Below are 16429 nucleotides of genomic sequence, written 5' to 3'. Positions count from 1 at the left end.
GGGTGGATATTGCTAATGAGAGGATTAAAATGTCTTTTGAGCTAATGCCTCCCACAGTATGCAATGAAACAGGTACCCTGCCTTTTTGGAGAGAATCAATGATGCATAATTTCTCAGTGAACTAATGTGCAATCTATTTTGAATCCACATTAATCACTCTCTTTTCTATGAAATCTAATTTAGGTGTAAATCATTCACTTCCCAGGTATAGGCTTCCTCAGTAAAATGTAAGTTGAGGCCAGCTTTTTTATGGAAGCCGAGTTAATGTAGCTGAAGTAACTGTACCTGAGATTTCAGCAAGAATCTTAAAAATACGACTCAAAGTTAGTTTAGTTAAAGCTTGAGTAATTTAAGGAAATTGCCTAGGCAAGTAATTGGTATTATACCAAAACTAAATATTTCACAGTTACATTTGCTTTTGCCTAAAAATAAAAACTGGAGCAATACAAGGGAAAACTGCCAAGACTGAAAATAATATGCAGCAGCTGTAAGTAATTGGGAATGATAATCATAATTAGACAAGATGTAAGATGTGTGTTAAAACCCAGATTGGATCTTCCTGTTGACAACTGGGAGAAATCCCAGAGGCTTGGACTGTACACCTAGCCCAGGCACTTCTGCTCCCTACCTGAGAGCCCCAGCAAAACCCAACTGGGTGTTAGATCAGCCAGGAAACCACTCTCTAAAGGCCATGCATCATATTGGGGGGAGAGGTGGGAAGAGCTCGTACTCCCTGTCTCCAAGGAGCTGGCAAACCAGAGGAAACTGAACAATTACCTAGCAGTAAATAGCATTAAATAAAAGTCCTTCAAAAGAAACCAAAATAATGAAGAGAATAAATGTTTTTGTAGGATAAAATGGAGGACAGCTTTGTAAGATCAGAGCAACATTAATTTAAGCAAGTGTAGATTAAAAATGAAGTAAAATATTCATACTGTATACTATATACCATATATAGTATACATATATATAGTATACTATACATATATATACTATATATATTTATGTACTATCAGTTAAAAAGGAACTATTTCTGAAATCAGGTATAAATGGGTTACTAAAAATTCATAGGGAGATTCAGGGGGCCTCATGGAGTAAATGGTATTTTAGGTATCTAAGGATGTGTAGGACTTTTAAGGTAGGGGGAGAAGGGGACAGGAAGGAAGACCATTTAAGCTTAATGATATGGCATATGCAAATGACAAGAAATGAAAATACTCTGTGTGTTCAGAAAATGGTTCATGTGACTGGAGCTAGGAGTATATACGAATCTGGATAAGTTGACTAGAACCAGGTAACAGAGGTCCCTGAATGCTGAGCTACAGAGTTTTGGCTTTCCTCAGGAGGCAATGGAGACCCCTGATGGTCTGGGATTAACATAGACCTCTACTCTTGCCTCCACTAGTATCATCTATTTTCCACAAAATAGCCAAGCAATTATTTAAAAATGTCAGCTAGCCTCCTCTGCTCAAAACTCTCATGTGGATTCCCATATCACTCAGAATGAAATAAAAATTCTCAGGGTAGCCCAACTACACCTCTGATCATATGCCCTAGCCCTCCTAATTTTATTTAGGATGAGTAGCGGTTTGATATTCACAGGAAACTAAAAACATGGCAGAGAATATACAACAGATCTGACCATGTCAGAGACACCACTAGATGTCTCCTAACTAAAAAATTCAGGACTATATTTGGGGGACATGGGTTCATCTACACTTCCTGTTGTTTGCTAGAAAAGGATAGTGCTAGAAAGTTGGATGGATGCTCCTCCCCCTTATAATCAGCCTCATGATTTATCTTCTGCTCAAACGCTGAAGAGAGGTATTCTGACTCTGTACAGGTCTTAGAAAGTAATAAGTCTAAAAGTAGGGAGAGAAGAAAGGCAGTTAAACACAAATGATGAAAGACAATATTCTTCTGAAAAAAGAAGTCAAGATCTTGTGTTCCTTTATGTGCTTATGGTAAAAGGATGGGAAATAGATACAAACCTTATCATCATTCAACAAATATTTATTGAACTAAATATCAGACTCTTTTCTGTACCAATGAAAAAAATTACATATAATAAATCTTGGCTTGAAGACATTCTTAGTCTAATGGGGAAAGATAGATATGTAAACATGTTGTGATAGATATGTAAGTATGATATCAAATATGATATCAAATTGATTTGGCATGTGGGACTTTATAAAAACTTTCCTCTTTCTGTTTTTATTATTATTTTTTTAATTTTATTTATTTTTGAGAGAGAGAGAGAGAGAGCGCATGAGCGGCGGGGTGGGGCAGAGAGAAAGAAGGTGACACAGAATCGAAAGCAGGCTCCAGGCTCTGAGCTGTCAGCACAGAGCCTGACACCAGGCTTGAACTCACGAGCCATGAGATCATGACCTGAGCCAAAGTGGGGCATTTAACAGACTGAGCCACCCAGGCGCCCCTAACTTTCCTCTTTTTAAAGCATATGATATTTGAACTGACTCTTCAAGCTGATTTCTAATAGTGAAGTTATTTTCTTTAATTTCTTAACATTTTCTATAATTTCTCAAGTAGATGATTGATATTTAACATGCCAAACAAATCTAATTGGCCCCAATAATACTGAGACTCCTAACTTTAGTACCATTAGCCTGGTACTCTGAATCACTCAACAAGTCACACACACACACACACACACACACACACACACACAAATACATAATAAATAGTTAATGGGACTAAGGTTATACAATAATAGGATACCCCAAGTAAAAGGACTATATGCCACCATTTTTAAAAGTGAGACACACAAACACGTGCATATCATTGCATTTTGTAAAAAAAAAAAAAAAAAAAAAAAAAAAAAACCACTGTATTTGTATCTGCTCGGACTACTTACCTGCCATGACTCCTTGTGGAGCCTTCCCATGTTTGTTTATTATCCTTATAAGTATGTATGTCCTAATGTTCTATATGTGCCTTTTTATTTATACCTCCAACTATAATAAAACTTTTCCTAAGAGAGGAGATTGAGTTTTATTTGCCTTTGCCTGTGTTCAATCCCTAGCACATGAAAGATGCTCAATATATACTTAAGGGGTACAAATTATGTACATGACTTAGCATTAGGTATGTAATCAAAAATTCCCTTGACTAACTTTACTCTTTGTTTTTTGGCTTACTGATTATCAGTAGCTAGTCTACAGTCCATTTCCTGTAATAATTGCAGGCTAATGATGCAGCAAAAGGCTCCTCCTTTATTTTAGGACTAATAGAAGGACTAATAGGACAACTAAAGAGTACAATGGAAAAATACATACTCTGTTATAATATTTAATTTTAAATATATTATTGACATACTTTTGTCATGTCTAAGGCAGTAGGAGGCTGAGTGGAAGATAAAGGCACACTGGAGGAAAAGATAGGGTATATGGAATTAAGCAGCAAAAGGACCATCCTATCTTATTAGCTATTGTATTCCCAGTGCCCGGTACCTAATCCAATAAATTTGGGTTGAATGAATGAAAGATGATATATTGTAGATTCTCTGGCCTATAAGCAAGTGGCTTGCTTCAGAAGAGATTCCGTTTTGTAGGAGAGAACTACTCCTTTTAATTCCGGCCCATTCATTTATTAAATTGAATCATTCATTCAAAAGACATCTCTTTCGCATCTACTTTGCCACTCTCTGTACATGGAAACAAAAAGATAAATAAAACATGACCTAGGAGAGTTCACAGTCTGGTTAGAAAAATAGATATGTATGTGAACATTGACAATGTAGTATGATAGCTGTATAAAAAGGGATATTATGGTGGCATGATGGCACAGTAAGGTAATCTGTTTGGCGTGCTGGTAAAGGAGAGGGGATTCAGGAAAGATTGCTCCCAAAATGCACTTTAAAGGATGGATAAGGAGTTTTCAGGATTGTTTCTACTTTACCCCCTTGATGTACTATTTAATTTGTCATGACAATAAAAATTTTATCTTTGTTTTGTATGCTTGGCTTTTAAGATCTATTTCTTATTTATGAAATCATTTTATATGCTTTGCTTATTATTAGTCCTTTACTATAATACCGGTTTTATTGCACTTGAGATTCTTTAAAAACAACAGCAAAATAACTCTTAAATAGCTGTCATTGAGAAGGTAACAGACCAATTAAATATTTATTTATGTTTAAAAAAACAAAACACCTTTCCAGGTCTTGAACAAGAGGAAATAATTTAAGGAGTTTCATGGTTTTAAATTAGACTTCTTATATATCAAAACTTCAAAAGCTATGTGCTCAACAATAGGCTTATTTTCTTCATCATCTTCTCATTTTTTTAAAACTCACTTATGATGCAAATAGAAGCATTAAATAGTGGATTTTGCTCCATGTTTACTAAAAAGGAGTAATCTTAGACCTTGAACTTTATTCACCTGGAATCAACAATTGTACTGTCAAGAAAACTTCCCCCTGCAAAGGTCGATGCAGCTCTCATCCCCTTTTAATTTCTTAGAGATACAAACAAAACAATTTATTCTTCTTGTAATATGGAAATATAGTCACTGGTGAAAGTTCTATTAAAAACAACCTGCTGTTAATTCAAACTCATTGTGACTAAAACTGCTTCTGGATTTGAGTTATGGTTTTGGGGATGAAATAGTATATTTTTTTTATTACATGGTTCACTTTCTACTAGGAAACATTGCTTGAAATCCAGGTTTCATTAAGAGAGGGTAGTTAAAAGTATGTTGGTGGGGTTTTTTATTATTACTATTATTTTTATTATGACAAATGAGGATCGGTCTCAAGCAAAGCTGAGCATGCCTACAACATTCCATTTATGGAACACAGTATAATTCACATTCAAAGAGGCTACAGTTCTCTTGTGAAATGCAGTGAAATTCATTCAGTAGACTCCCACCATATTCTAAGCTTCAGTGACTCTCTAGGTGAAATCTCTCAGTGAGAATTCAACATGACTGTTAGCCAAGTACTACATAAGCTTCTCTGAGTATGAAACTGTGATCTTTCCAATGTATAAAAGTAATCACACGATTCAACAGCTCCAAATTCTTTAAAATCTCCTTCACTATAAAAAAACTAAATCGGGGCGCCTGGGTGGCATAGTTGGTTAAGTATCTGACTCTTGATCTCGGCTCAGGTCATGACCTTGCAGTTTGTGAGTTCGAGGCCCACATCAGGCTGTGCTGATGGCGCAGAGGCTGCTTGGGATCTGTCTCTCTTCTCTCTTTCTCTCTCCTTCTCTCTGCCCCTTCCCCACTTGTGCATTCTCTCTCTCTCTCTCTCTCTCTCTCTCTCTCTCTCTTTCTCCCTCCCTCAAAATAAATAAATAAACTTAAAAAAAAACCTGTTATTTTTCTTACAGTTAAGGTTATGCTCTATCTGCCTAGAGTTCCAGTTTCAATTCCCTCTACTCCAAGCCTCAAACTTCATGGTCCAGCAAGACTAATCTACTAGAATATATGTCCTGCTCTCCCCTTTACTCATACCTTTGAATAAATTGTTTCCTCTACCCAAATGACTGTCCCCTTTGGTAAAACTCTGTTAAATCATCCCTCCCTTGCCTGGGAAGATTTAGATACAAACTTTTCTGTGTTGCTCCAGTGTATACATGCAAATCTAATATTCCTTGGAATATATTATGATTGTTTGAATTTTTTTTTCACCTATCCCCCCCCAAACAAATTTTTCCAGCTTTTAGTAGAAGTATTTGACCAATAAAAAAGATCCACAAAAAAAAATATTATATATATATATATATATATATATATATATATATATAGTATCATTTATATGTGAAATCTAAAAAGCTAAACTTGTAAAAACAGAGCAGAATGGTGACCAGAGGCTGGGGCAGGGGAATCGGGGATATGTTGTCTAAAGGTACATACAGACTTAGAACTAGTAGATAAATGGACTCCTGGAGAACTAATGCACAGCATAGTGATTATAGACAACATTACAGTATTATAATCTTCAAAGTTGCTAAGAGACTAGATTTTAATTGTTTCCATTACAAAAGAGAAATGATAATTATGTGATATGATAGAGTTGTTAGCTGATGCTGTGGTGGTGATCATATTGCAATTCATAAATGTATCAAATCAACACTGTTGTGCACCTTAAACTTACACAATGCCAATTATAGATATCAATAAAAATAAATGTTAAAAAAATATATGCATGGGGCACCTGGGTGGTTCAGTCAGTTGAGCGTCCAACCTCGGCTCGGGTCATGATCTCACAGTTTGTGAGTTTGAGCCTCGCGTCAGACTCTGTGCTGACAGCTCAGAGCCTGGAGCCTGCTTTGGATTCTGTGTCTCCCCATCTCTGGGCTCCTCCTCTGCTCTGTCTCTCTCTGTCTCTCAATAATAAATAAATGTTAAAAAATATATATATATATATATATTTATGCATGAACTACATATTATCCACGAATACAAATATTTACAGTACAAAAAAAGGAATAATAATGCTAGCCACTGTTTATTAAGTACTTGGCCTGTGTCCAGCCCAGTGCAATGTGCTGTATGTTCTTCATCTCCAATTCTCACGGCAGCCCTGCCAGGTGGATTATATTATTTGTCTCTTGCCCTTGAGAAAACTCAAGCTCAGAGAAGTTAGTTGCATAGGCCACACATTGTCATATAGCAGAACCAGATGTGAACTTAAGTCTATCTACTCCAATGCCAGTGCTCTCCCCAGTACACCCAGCTGCCTTTTGATTATTGTTAAGATCCTAAAAGACACAAATTAGATTTTGATTTAATCTTTTCCATTTCTTTCCAGCTCCAAGTACAGCCCAGTATGGAATTACCGGGAGTGCTGATGTTCTTTTCTCCTGCTGGTACCTTGTGTTGACACTGTCCTCTTTCACCAGCATATTCTACCTGAAGAATGCCATTCTACAATAAATTTAAAGACCCATAAAAGGCTTTTAAGGATTCTCTGAAAGTGCTGATGGCTGGATCCAATCTGGTACAGTTTGTTAAAAGCAGCGTGGGATATAATCAGCAGTGCTTACATGGGGATGATCGCCTTCTGTAGAATTGCTCATTATGTAAATACTTTAATTCTACTCTTTTTTTGATTAGCTACATTACCTTGTGAAGCAGTACACATTGTCCTTTTTTTAAGACGTGAAAGCTCTGAAATTACTTTTAGAGGATATTAATTGTGATTTCATGTTTGTAATCTACAACTTTTCAAAAGCATTCAGTCATGGTCTGCTAGGTTGCAGGCTGTAGTTTACAAAAACGAATATTGCAGTGACTATGTGATTCTTTAAGGCTGCAATACAAGCATTCATTTCCCTGTTTCAATAGGAGTCAATCCACATTGACAAAGATGCATTTTTTTCCTTTTTTGATAAAAAAGCAAATAATATTGCCTTCAGATCATTTCTTCAAAATATAACTAACACATATCTAGATTTTTCTGCTCGCATGATATTCAGGTTTCAGGAATGAGCCTTGTAATATAACTGGCTGTGCAGCTCTGCTTCTCTTCCCTGTAAGTTCAGCATGGGTGTGCCTTCATAAAATAATAATTTGCTCTTTGTCTCCACCTAATAAAAATGTTTTGCCACATCCTATAATTTGAAAGCAAAAATAAACCATAATGATAAAGCTAAACTATATCCTATCTCTAAAGAATGAAGGAGCTGTCAGACTGTAAAAATCTCTTCCCTCCTTGCCAGTGGGGTGTGAGAATTTTGCCCCACCTAAACTCAGTTTTGCGGTGAAAAACAATTTCATTAACGTAGTACAGGTCAATCTATTACCGTGTGAATCCTTTGGTTATAGTTGAATGTTGAATCCACTCTGGGAAATAATTCCCTTTAAAATGACAGCAAAGTCCATCCAAGGGATTGCTCAGCAATACAGCATCTTTTCCTTTCACTACTCCAAGCCAAAATCTTTAAGATAGTTGTCAGAAAGAACACAAAGTCCGATCACCTAACATGACGTGAGTTGGTGAACACGCCAAAGTCATTTGGTTCTGTGGCAGGTAAGTTGGTGTGATAGATGCGTGCTCCCGCACCCGGGCATTTCGCACATCTTCCACCTGAAAACATCACTCAGCTGAGAGTTTGGAATGCATGTTATATAAAAGAAAATGCTCCAAAATATATAATAACAAGTATTCCATGCTGGCATGCAGCAGATCAATCCCTGAAATAACTAGTTCTGCAATAAAATCTTTCTCTGTAGCAATGTCAGTTCAAAAACATAAGGTCAAAACACAAACAATGACAAAATGACCATGCTTTATGTCTTCTTACATGATATGTGTAAGACATGATCAAATGAAGACAAGACACCCGTGATTAGAATATCTTAAGATATATTAGTTATTAAGTTATCATGAATAGTTCATTGTTTCCACCATAAAGAATGAAAACTACATTTTTTAAGGAAAATGGTGTTATTTTAAGGAGTATTATATTACAAGAGTATTTCCATGGTTTTACTCTTTACTAAAGAAAGACCATAACCTTGAAAGCCATTTTACAAGTTTGATGAACTTACCAATTTCACTACATAGGGGGATTTCTGCAAATAGTCTCCTTTTGCAAGTCATATTAACAATTAAAAAAAAACTCACTAATAGTTAGATACGAGATATTTCATGGAGGTTGTACATACTTAACATACCTAATATTTTGCCCCGAAATAAATGGCTTGAAAATCATGATTTTTTTTTGAGTAAAGCTTAGCCCCGAAGTACGCCATAAATCTATTTTAATTAGAAAAATGAATCCTACATGAGGAGGCATAAATATACAGTGTTTCCACAAAATGGCAATAATATGGCATTGTGCTATTAAATTTACTCACTGTAATTATTCATTACATTATTTTGACTGATGTATTAAAAACTTTTTTAACACATGGCATTTTAATTTTGATTATTATTTATTTGCTTTTTAAAAATATTATTTGTGAAATTGGTGAGTAAACTACAATTTTTTTTTTTTTTGTATTGCAGCTTTAAAGTGGCACACTCCATAAAAATCTACTTACTAGAAATAGTGGTGCTACCACAAAAGTGTTAACCATCAGTACCATTGTTTGGGAGAAAGAAACAGATCAAGAATGCATATTATACAGTGACCGCTTTCCTAGAGTTAAAAATACCTCCTCTTTGTAAGGTTTGTAGGGTAAATGTGAGGTAAATCGAGGTATAAACTATGGATGAACCAAATAATTAGTTCAAAGTGTTGTCATGATTCCGAATTTGTGGAGTCTGGTGTTTTTCCCATAGAATGTGACAGAAGTACAGTCATAGCTCAGTAGCTATATGTATTTGCCTTTATGTTAGAAGAGAATTTCTTGAGTGACATTTTAAATAGAGGAGGTATTCACTATGTTTTTCTGTATCACAGCAGCATTCCTAGTCTTTAGGCCCCTGAACAGAGTGAAACCATGAGTATTTATGAGTTCAATATTGTTCAAATAAGGCTACAGTATTTGCTTTTTTGTGTGAATGTATTGCATATAATGTTCAAGTAGATGATTTTACATTTATAGACATATGAAATGTCTGATTACTCCATTTTATCAGTCCTGACTGTACAAGATTGTTGCAATTTCAGAATAGCGGTTTTACGAAATTGATTTATCTTTTGATCTATAACAATTTTGCTAGCTATTCATTTCAGCGTTATATTTCCACAAGTTACATTTGTGGGACTCCTTTTGTTGCCCCTAAAGTTTTTGGTTTTTTTAGGAAAGAAAAATAAAGAGCAGTTGAGAAAAGAGACTGCAAAGAAAAGAGTGGAGGTAAGGAGAGAGGGAAGAAAAAAAAGGAGGAAGGAAGGAGGAAATGAAGGAAGGAAGGGAGAAAATAAGGGAGAGAGGGAAGAAGAATATTAGGGTAGTTGACTTAATTCATTTGCATTTTTGGTTTAACTGCAAGTGCTGTAATTATGTTTTACAATGATCCCATTCGAAACATAAGTCCTGTGACACCATTAAGTTTCTATTATGCAGCAATTATGTAATGAAAAGTACTGCCCAAATTATAGGATTGTGTTTTTTTGGAAACACTAAAAGATTCGAAAGAGAATGTCAAACTTAAAACCACTTTTGGGGTGTTTAAAACTTAACTGAAAAATTAATGCTTCATCATAACATTTAAGCTATATCTAGAAAGTAGACTGGAGAACTGAGAAAATTACCCAGGTAATTCAGGACACAAAAAAAAAACACAACTATATATATATATATATATATATATATACCCCAATGTGTGAACTCAGAGAAGTCTGAGAAATTTATCAAAGCCAATCATCTATATTGATCAAATTTACTGAGTAATTGTTAATTTATCCATTGTACTTAGCTTTGTGACAGCCAAAAGTTACCTATTTAATCTTTTCAATAAAAATTGTTTTTTGAAATTCAGAAATGATTTAAAAAGAGGTCAGGTTTTTAACTATTTATTGAAGTATGTGGATGTACAGTATTTCAATAGATATGAATATGAATAAATGGTATGCCTTAAGATCCTTTGAATATGTATTTACTTTAAAGACTGGAAAAAGCCCTTCCTGTCTTTTAGTAAAACATCCATATTTCATAATCTGATGTAAAATATGTTGTACTGTTTCCAATAGGTGAATATAAAGTCAGTTTATCAATTAAAATATGTATTTGACTCATTTAAAACTCTATTCGTTTAAGAGAAAAAAGGAAGAAATAATAATTTAACATATTTCTGCTATTCCCTTCTTTATTTTCTGCTGCATTCACTGTACCATAGTCACATCTTTCAGGAACTCCAAAGCAATACAGGGTGAAAACATTAGATGCTACAATTTCAAAGGGCTGCACGTATAGCCTTTCTTTCTGTTGCTGAATCCCAAAAGGTTTCGCAAGTTGAACTACATCTAGCCTAAAGAAGCAACTTTCCAGAGAGATTTTATTATTTATTATTTAGAACTTTCACCTGCCGAAATGCAGCAAAGTTAGAAACAGAGACTGCTGATAAAATCTTATTAGTTTTATAAGCCAAGAATCCCAAAACTCAAATACCTACAGGAGTCAGGCATATAGTATAATTTCATAAACAGCCAGGCATAAAACAGGAAATATATATTCCACCTCAAGGCATGCACATACAATTTCCTTAAAACACCTTGTTTTCCAAACAGGACACAATTTGGCTGAGAGCCCTTCGTTTGTGGCTGCTATACTATCCAAATGAGAGACATCCCAGATGAGTGATTTAAGCCCTGTTCTCCACATCCATCCAAATAAAAAGGAATCAAATAAAAAGGAACAGTATGGTAGATAAGCAAAACAACAAACCATGAAAAAGATCCATGCTTGGAGTAATAAGCTCTTTTGAAATGTGGGTGTCATTGCTATTCTGGGAAAACTATATCTACCCCCCCAATAAAAACACATTAATAAACATCTGATTTTCCCACTGGTTCATCACTTCTCCCTGTGTAATTTCTATCCTGCACTTAATTACATGGAAACAGAAGCATCAAGTCTCAGACCTTGAAAGGTAGCATGTGAAGCAGAGCTACTTTGTCTCTGAACATGATGGGCCAAAATACTTCAAAACGACATCCAGGTATTTGGAAAATAATCACTTGCTTCATCCTGGTAGGCAGAAATTTAAGAATTTTAAGAGGAAATTTTCTAAAAACAATTCATTCACGATAATGGAGTCTGATCCAACCACCAGAGAATCGATGTACTCTTTCTGAACTTCCCAAGAAGCATACACCGTCACGTTCACACGCACTTCTAATAATTCTAAATTCACTGAAAATACTTAAGAATTGACATCTCTAGTGGAAGGAATAAAATTGGCAAATGAATCACATAAATACTTCCAGTCTTCCTGGAGAGGAAAAAGGAAAAAGGTTTTTAGTTTTCTCCCTGAAATCTCCACCCACAATCATCCTAAAGTTAGCATAACTCACCCAATGCTTCAATCTAAGAAATGCACTCCATCTCAGAGACAGCTAGAATTACTAGTGGCAGCTAGAATTACTCCTGAAAGGTCACGACGATCTCTACCATGCATTTTACAATGGCAAAGCACTTTAGCAGGCATTGCTACTTTGACTTTCACAATACTTTCAAATGTTATTGTCATGCATTGATGATGAAAACAAGATTCAGAAATCTTAAATCACTTGCTGAAGATTACGCTTCTACTAAGTGGCAGATTTGAATCAAATAAGCTGTGCAACATAGTCCCAAGTTGTTTCTATTTCCATTAATTTTCTTAGGAAGAAGAAAAGGAGGTGATCATATTACTAGCTTTGTAAACAACTATATGTATATCTATATTTATAAATAAGTAACTCTGTTTATACTTTTTTTTTCTTTAATGTCATCCCTTTATTTTCCAATGCTTCCAGTGTGTACATGACTTAAAGGCAAATCACAATTTGTATCTCATCGAAAACTTTTGGGTGTGGAACATAGAATGCAATTGCCTTTGACACATGAGCCTTTATTAACATTAGATCCATCACACCCATGGAGGATATTCCCGTAACTATATGTATCTTTTTTATATAACATTTTGCAAAAGACATGTCAAATTTTGGATAATCCATTAAGATTGTGTCCCAGAATTCTTGGGAAAATGGAGGCCAAATATATATATATACACATTTTTTTAAATGTAAAATAGAATACTGATTTTAATCTTGAATGATGTTGTTTGAGCCAGCTTAGATCAAAATACTAATTATATGCACATCTGTTTGTTACGGGGCAGTACAACAAAAAGGAGATGATAATTTTACAAATTGAACTATATATAACATAAGGAATACATTTGTATTTTGTTAGCAAAATATAAACGTAATGCAAATCCTGTGGAGTTCAATCTAGTTGGGAAAAAAGCACGACTTTCGATGCACATATAAAATGAACACATTAATTATTAATGAGTCACTGAATAAGATGTTACAACCAGATAAAAGGACAATCCAAAAAACAGACACATTTATAGATCAAGAATATTGAAATTAATATTCTAATAGAAGCAAAACTGACTTCTTCCAGAGAAAGAAAGAGTAATTCAATTCATCCAATTGAATCTTTAACCAACAGAATTTATTTACATGTCTACAGACAAGAAATATTTTGCCTTCGTATCACTTATCTACAACTTGTAAAATGCAAGTTCAAATGCAATGAAAGGTAGACTCCCACAGAATCAGAATCAGGTCATCTGGAAGGGTGTGCTGTAAATAATGCATGGGTTTCTCACTGCAACACAAATTTTTCCCTAAAATGCTGAGATGTAAAAATCTTTAAAACAGTTGAATTAAATGAATTGCTAATATTTCGAGGTTTGACAACATAATCTCCATTGTAATCACACAGACACACACACACACACACACACACACACACACACACATTATCTCTACATCTAATATCCTCTAATTGCTTATTTTCTTCCTATCCCCCAAGTCATTACCTAACAGCTTGGGACATAGAGAAGGTGAAGTAAACGATTAAACATAACAAGAACCACCTTGGTGCAAGAATCTACCTCGTTGAACAATGAATATATTTTCGATACTGTTAAAAGTAAAGTCATTTGTCATTTGGAAGGAGAGCATTTAATTCTTGGGATAACAGGAATTTTACATCAACAACAAGAAAAACAAAGTAACAGTTGAGATAGCAATATTTTATCAACCAAATACAATGATAATGGTGAAAACGTTATAAGAAGCTATTGCAAGAGCTGAATGGTCTGCTTCCACTTAATGCTAATGAGCCTGCTCCTCGCACAAATTTTGGTTTGGTAGAAACTACAGGAGGTAGCATGGTTCATTAGGCTTTCAAAGCTTTAAAATGTTAAAGGGGGTGGTTTTCCTCCTGCAATTCAAGTGAATTGCTAAAAGCACTGGGATGTTCCTCAGTGGAACTTTGAATTTGCTAGTTTCTTCATTAATTTTGACCTTTTTTACATTCAAAAAAGTTAACTTTACACTAAACTACAGCAGACTTCTACCTCCTGCAGTTTTGAATTGTGCTTAAACAAGTACTCCAAGCACATGGAATTTCCTGAGAAAATTTGGGGACCGTATTTTTTTAAAGGGATTTATAAAATAGTCTTTGGAGACTATAATATGCTAATAGTAAAGAGCAAGGGTTTCTTCAGTGTTCTAAAGTACCTATCAGAACTCTTACATGGTTTTCTAAATAGATGTAGAGTGTGGTTGCTTTGAACTTGACATCTCCCTACCACTCATTTGACAAGTGACCTGGCAAAAATGTGGTCAATAGCTCATATATGACATACTCCTTAAGAAATTGTTGCCAGAGATTTGAACTGCTTCAAGCTCATGTCTTTCAAAATAGTTCACACACTCACATCCACAAACACAAAATCACATAGCTATCAGTCATCTGGAAAATAAGCCTGCAAGCCAGCCATGTGGTGTTCTGGATGATTCAAAAAGAAGAAGAAATGACAACAGTGCAGCCAACAGTTTCTGTTTAAGTTTTATTTGCTAAGATTTTAGAATAAGTAACATCTTGTGTTTAATTAATCAGAAGATGGCACCTGCTTTAAATGCTGACATGGAGAAAAGCAGATTTTTTTTAAATATTTGGAATCAAATTTATTTCTGGGGATACATCTTTCCTGTGGACAGATAGATAACTAGTTTATGCTTTGGGAAGTCTTACTGTCTCATAACTTTAAATGTTGACAAGGAGAAAGACTGGTTTTTTTTTAATTTGGAAAAACATTTTTTTCCTAGAAATGTATATTTCTAGTTTATAGATAGACCAACTAGCATGTATGTTCAGAAATTCCTATTCTCTCACAATTCAATGTTAACAATATATTAGAAAGATTCTATGGCTTAACATATGGCAAATGTAGGAGAGAAAATATTTCCTCTGTCAATCAAGGTTCTTCTAACTGAACCAAAAATTAAATTGACATGAGACAAATGAACAAAAGAATTAAAATTTAATTTTGGATGTACAGGGAATCCACAGAGACATGAAATTCCAAAGACAGTCAGGCAAAATGAGGTATTTAGGTCAAACTGGACTCAGGAGAAAGGGGTGGAGGTCTGGGACTTTAAAGGGAAAGAAAGCAATTCATAGGAAGAATGGAGTTAAATGTTTGGTAAACAAATGTTTACTGGCCTTTCAGAAGCAAAGGAACTTAGACCTTGATCAAGTAAAGCCTTGCTAGGATCCTCCCAATCAATCACACCTAGTTCATATTATAATGTAGTTATCTATGGTGATAGCTCTCTGCCTGGAGCAAGTCCTCTATCTAAAATCTTTTAGGCATATAGAGGGAAGGTCAAGTTTCTTCCTGAGTCTTTTGTGCCTTGATCAGTTTGCCATAATCTGCATACCAAAGTGGCATATCTTGAGATGGCTAGCCCTTGGTCCCTACACAAATATATATTTTTTATCAAGTAACACAAGAATATAAACAGTGGTCTTCATTTTCTTGTTTGAGGTATATTCTCAAGATTGTTATCACTTCAAGAAGAATCTGCCATCTGTTGACTTCGGATATTTTACAAATCAAATTTAGTTTAGACTGACAAGACAGTTACCTTTGTCAGATAACTTGAAATGTTCATTTGGCATCCATCCATTCATTCATTCGCTCATAGGAAAGTGTGATTAGGCAACCTTCAAACACCCATCTAAAAGGAATTGTCTGGGACAGTTAATCTGGATGCTTAGATGACTATAACTAAACTGAAGAAGGCATCTGTTTCTTGAAGCCTTTCTCTAAGAAGTCAGCCTGGCCTGGGGGCGCCTTGGTGGCAGAGTCAGTTAAGTGTCTGACTTCGCTTAGGTATGATCTCACTTGGTTGATGAGTTCAAGCCCGGCTTCAGGCTCTGCTAACAGCTCAGAGCCTGGAGCCTCCTTCAGATTCTGTGTCTCTTCCTCTCTCTGCCCCTCCCATGCTCATGCTCTGTCTCTCTCTGTCTCTCAATAATAAATAAACATTAAAAAAAAATTTTTTTAAAAAGAAGTCAACCTGGCCTTAAATCTGAAAAAAAGGGAGAAGGAAAAGAAGAAAGAGAGGGGAAAGGATAGGGAGGGAGGAGGGAAGAGGGGGTGAGAGAGAGATGAGAGACAGAGAGAGAGAGAGAGATTAACAGGAAAAATAGTAGGAATATGTCGCCAGAGACTTCTGGTGTGTGTGTGTGTGTGTGTGTGTGTGTGTGTGTGTTTATTTCCTGCTACCTGGATCTACCATGAAACAGAAAAATCTCTGCAATGTGACTTCAACTTTTTCCATTTATAATTAGTAAATACAGTGATGTGAATAAAGGTTACTATTCTGTATTTTCCAAGTTGTCATTCCTCTTGTTTCTTTAAAAGTTTAATTTTTGTTCATCTAAAATTAGATTCTGAAAGTGGTATATCATGCCCTTTTCTCAAAAAAAAAAAGGCAAT

At 35.1% G+C, this 16429-nt stretch overlaps 1 protein-coding gene across 1 annotated transcript in view; it reads left to right on the top strand.

Moving 5' to 3' along the window:
- The window catches only part of NEGR1 (neuronal growth regulator 1), an 840003-nt gene extending 829505 nt beyond the window's left edge, over positions 1 to 10498 (top strand). Inside the window, exon 7 of the mRNA XM_027058871.2 lies at positions 6779 to 10498. Coding sequence (XP_026914672.1) covers positions 6779 to 6903 — 125 coding nt within the window. The 3' untranslated portion in view covers positions 6904 to 10498. The remainder of the gene's footprint in view (positions 1 to 6778) is intronic.
- Positions 10499 to 16429: the final 5931 nt, after the last annotated feature.

The sequence above is a fragment of the Acinonyx jubatus genome, chromosome C1, assembly GCF_027475565.1.
Source record: "Acinonyx jubatus isolate Ajub_Pintada_27869175 chromosome C1, VMU_Ajub_asm_v1.0, whole genome shotgun sequence".
Classification (NCBI taxonomy): domain Eukaryota; kingdom Metazoa; phylum Chordata; class Mammalia; order Carnivora; family Felidae; genus Acinonyx; species Acinonyx jubatus.
This window is presented reverse-complemented; position numbering and strand designations above follow the sequence as displayed.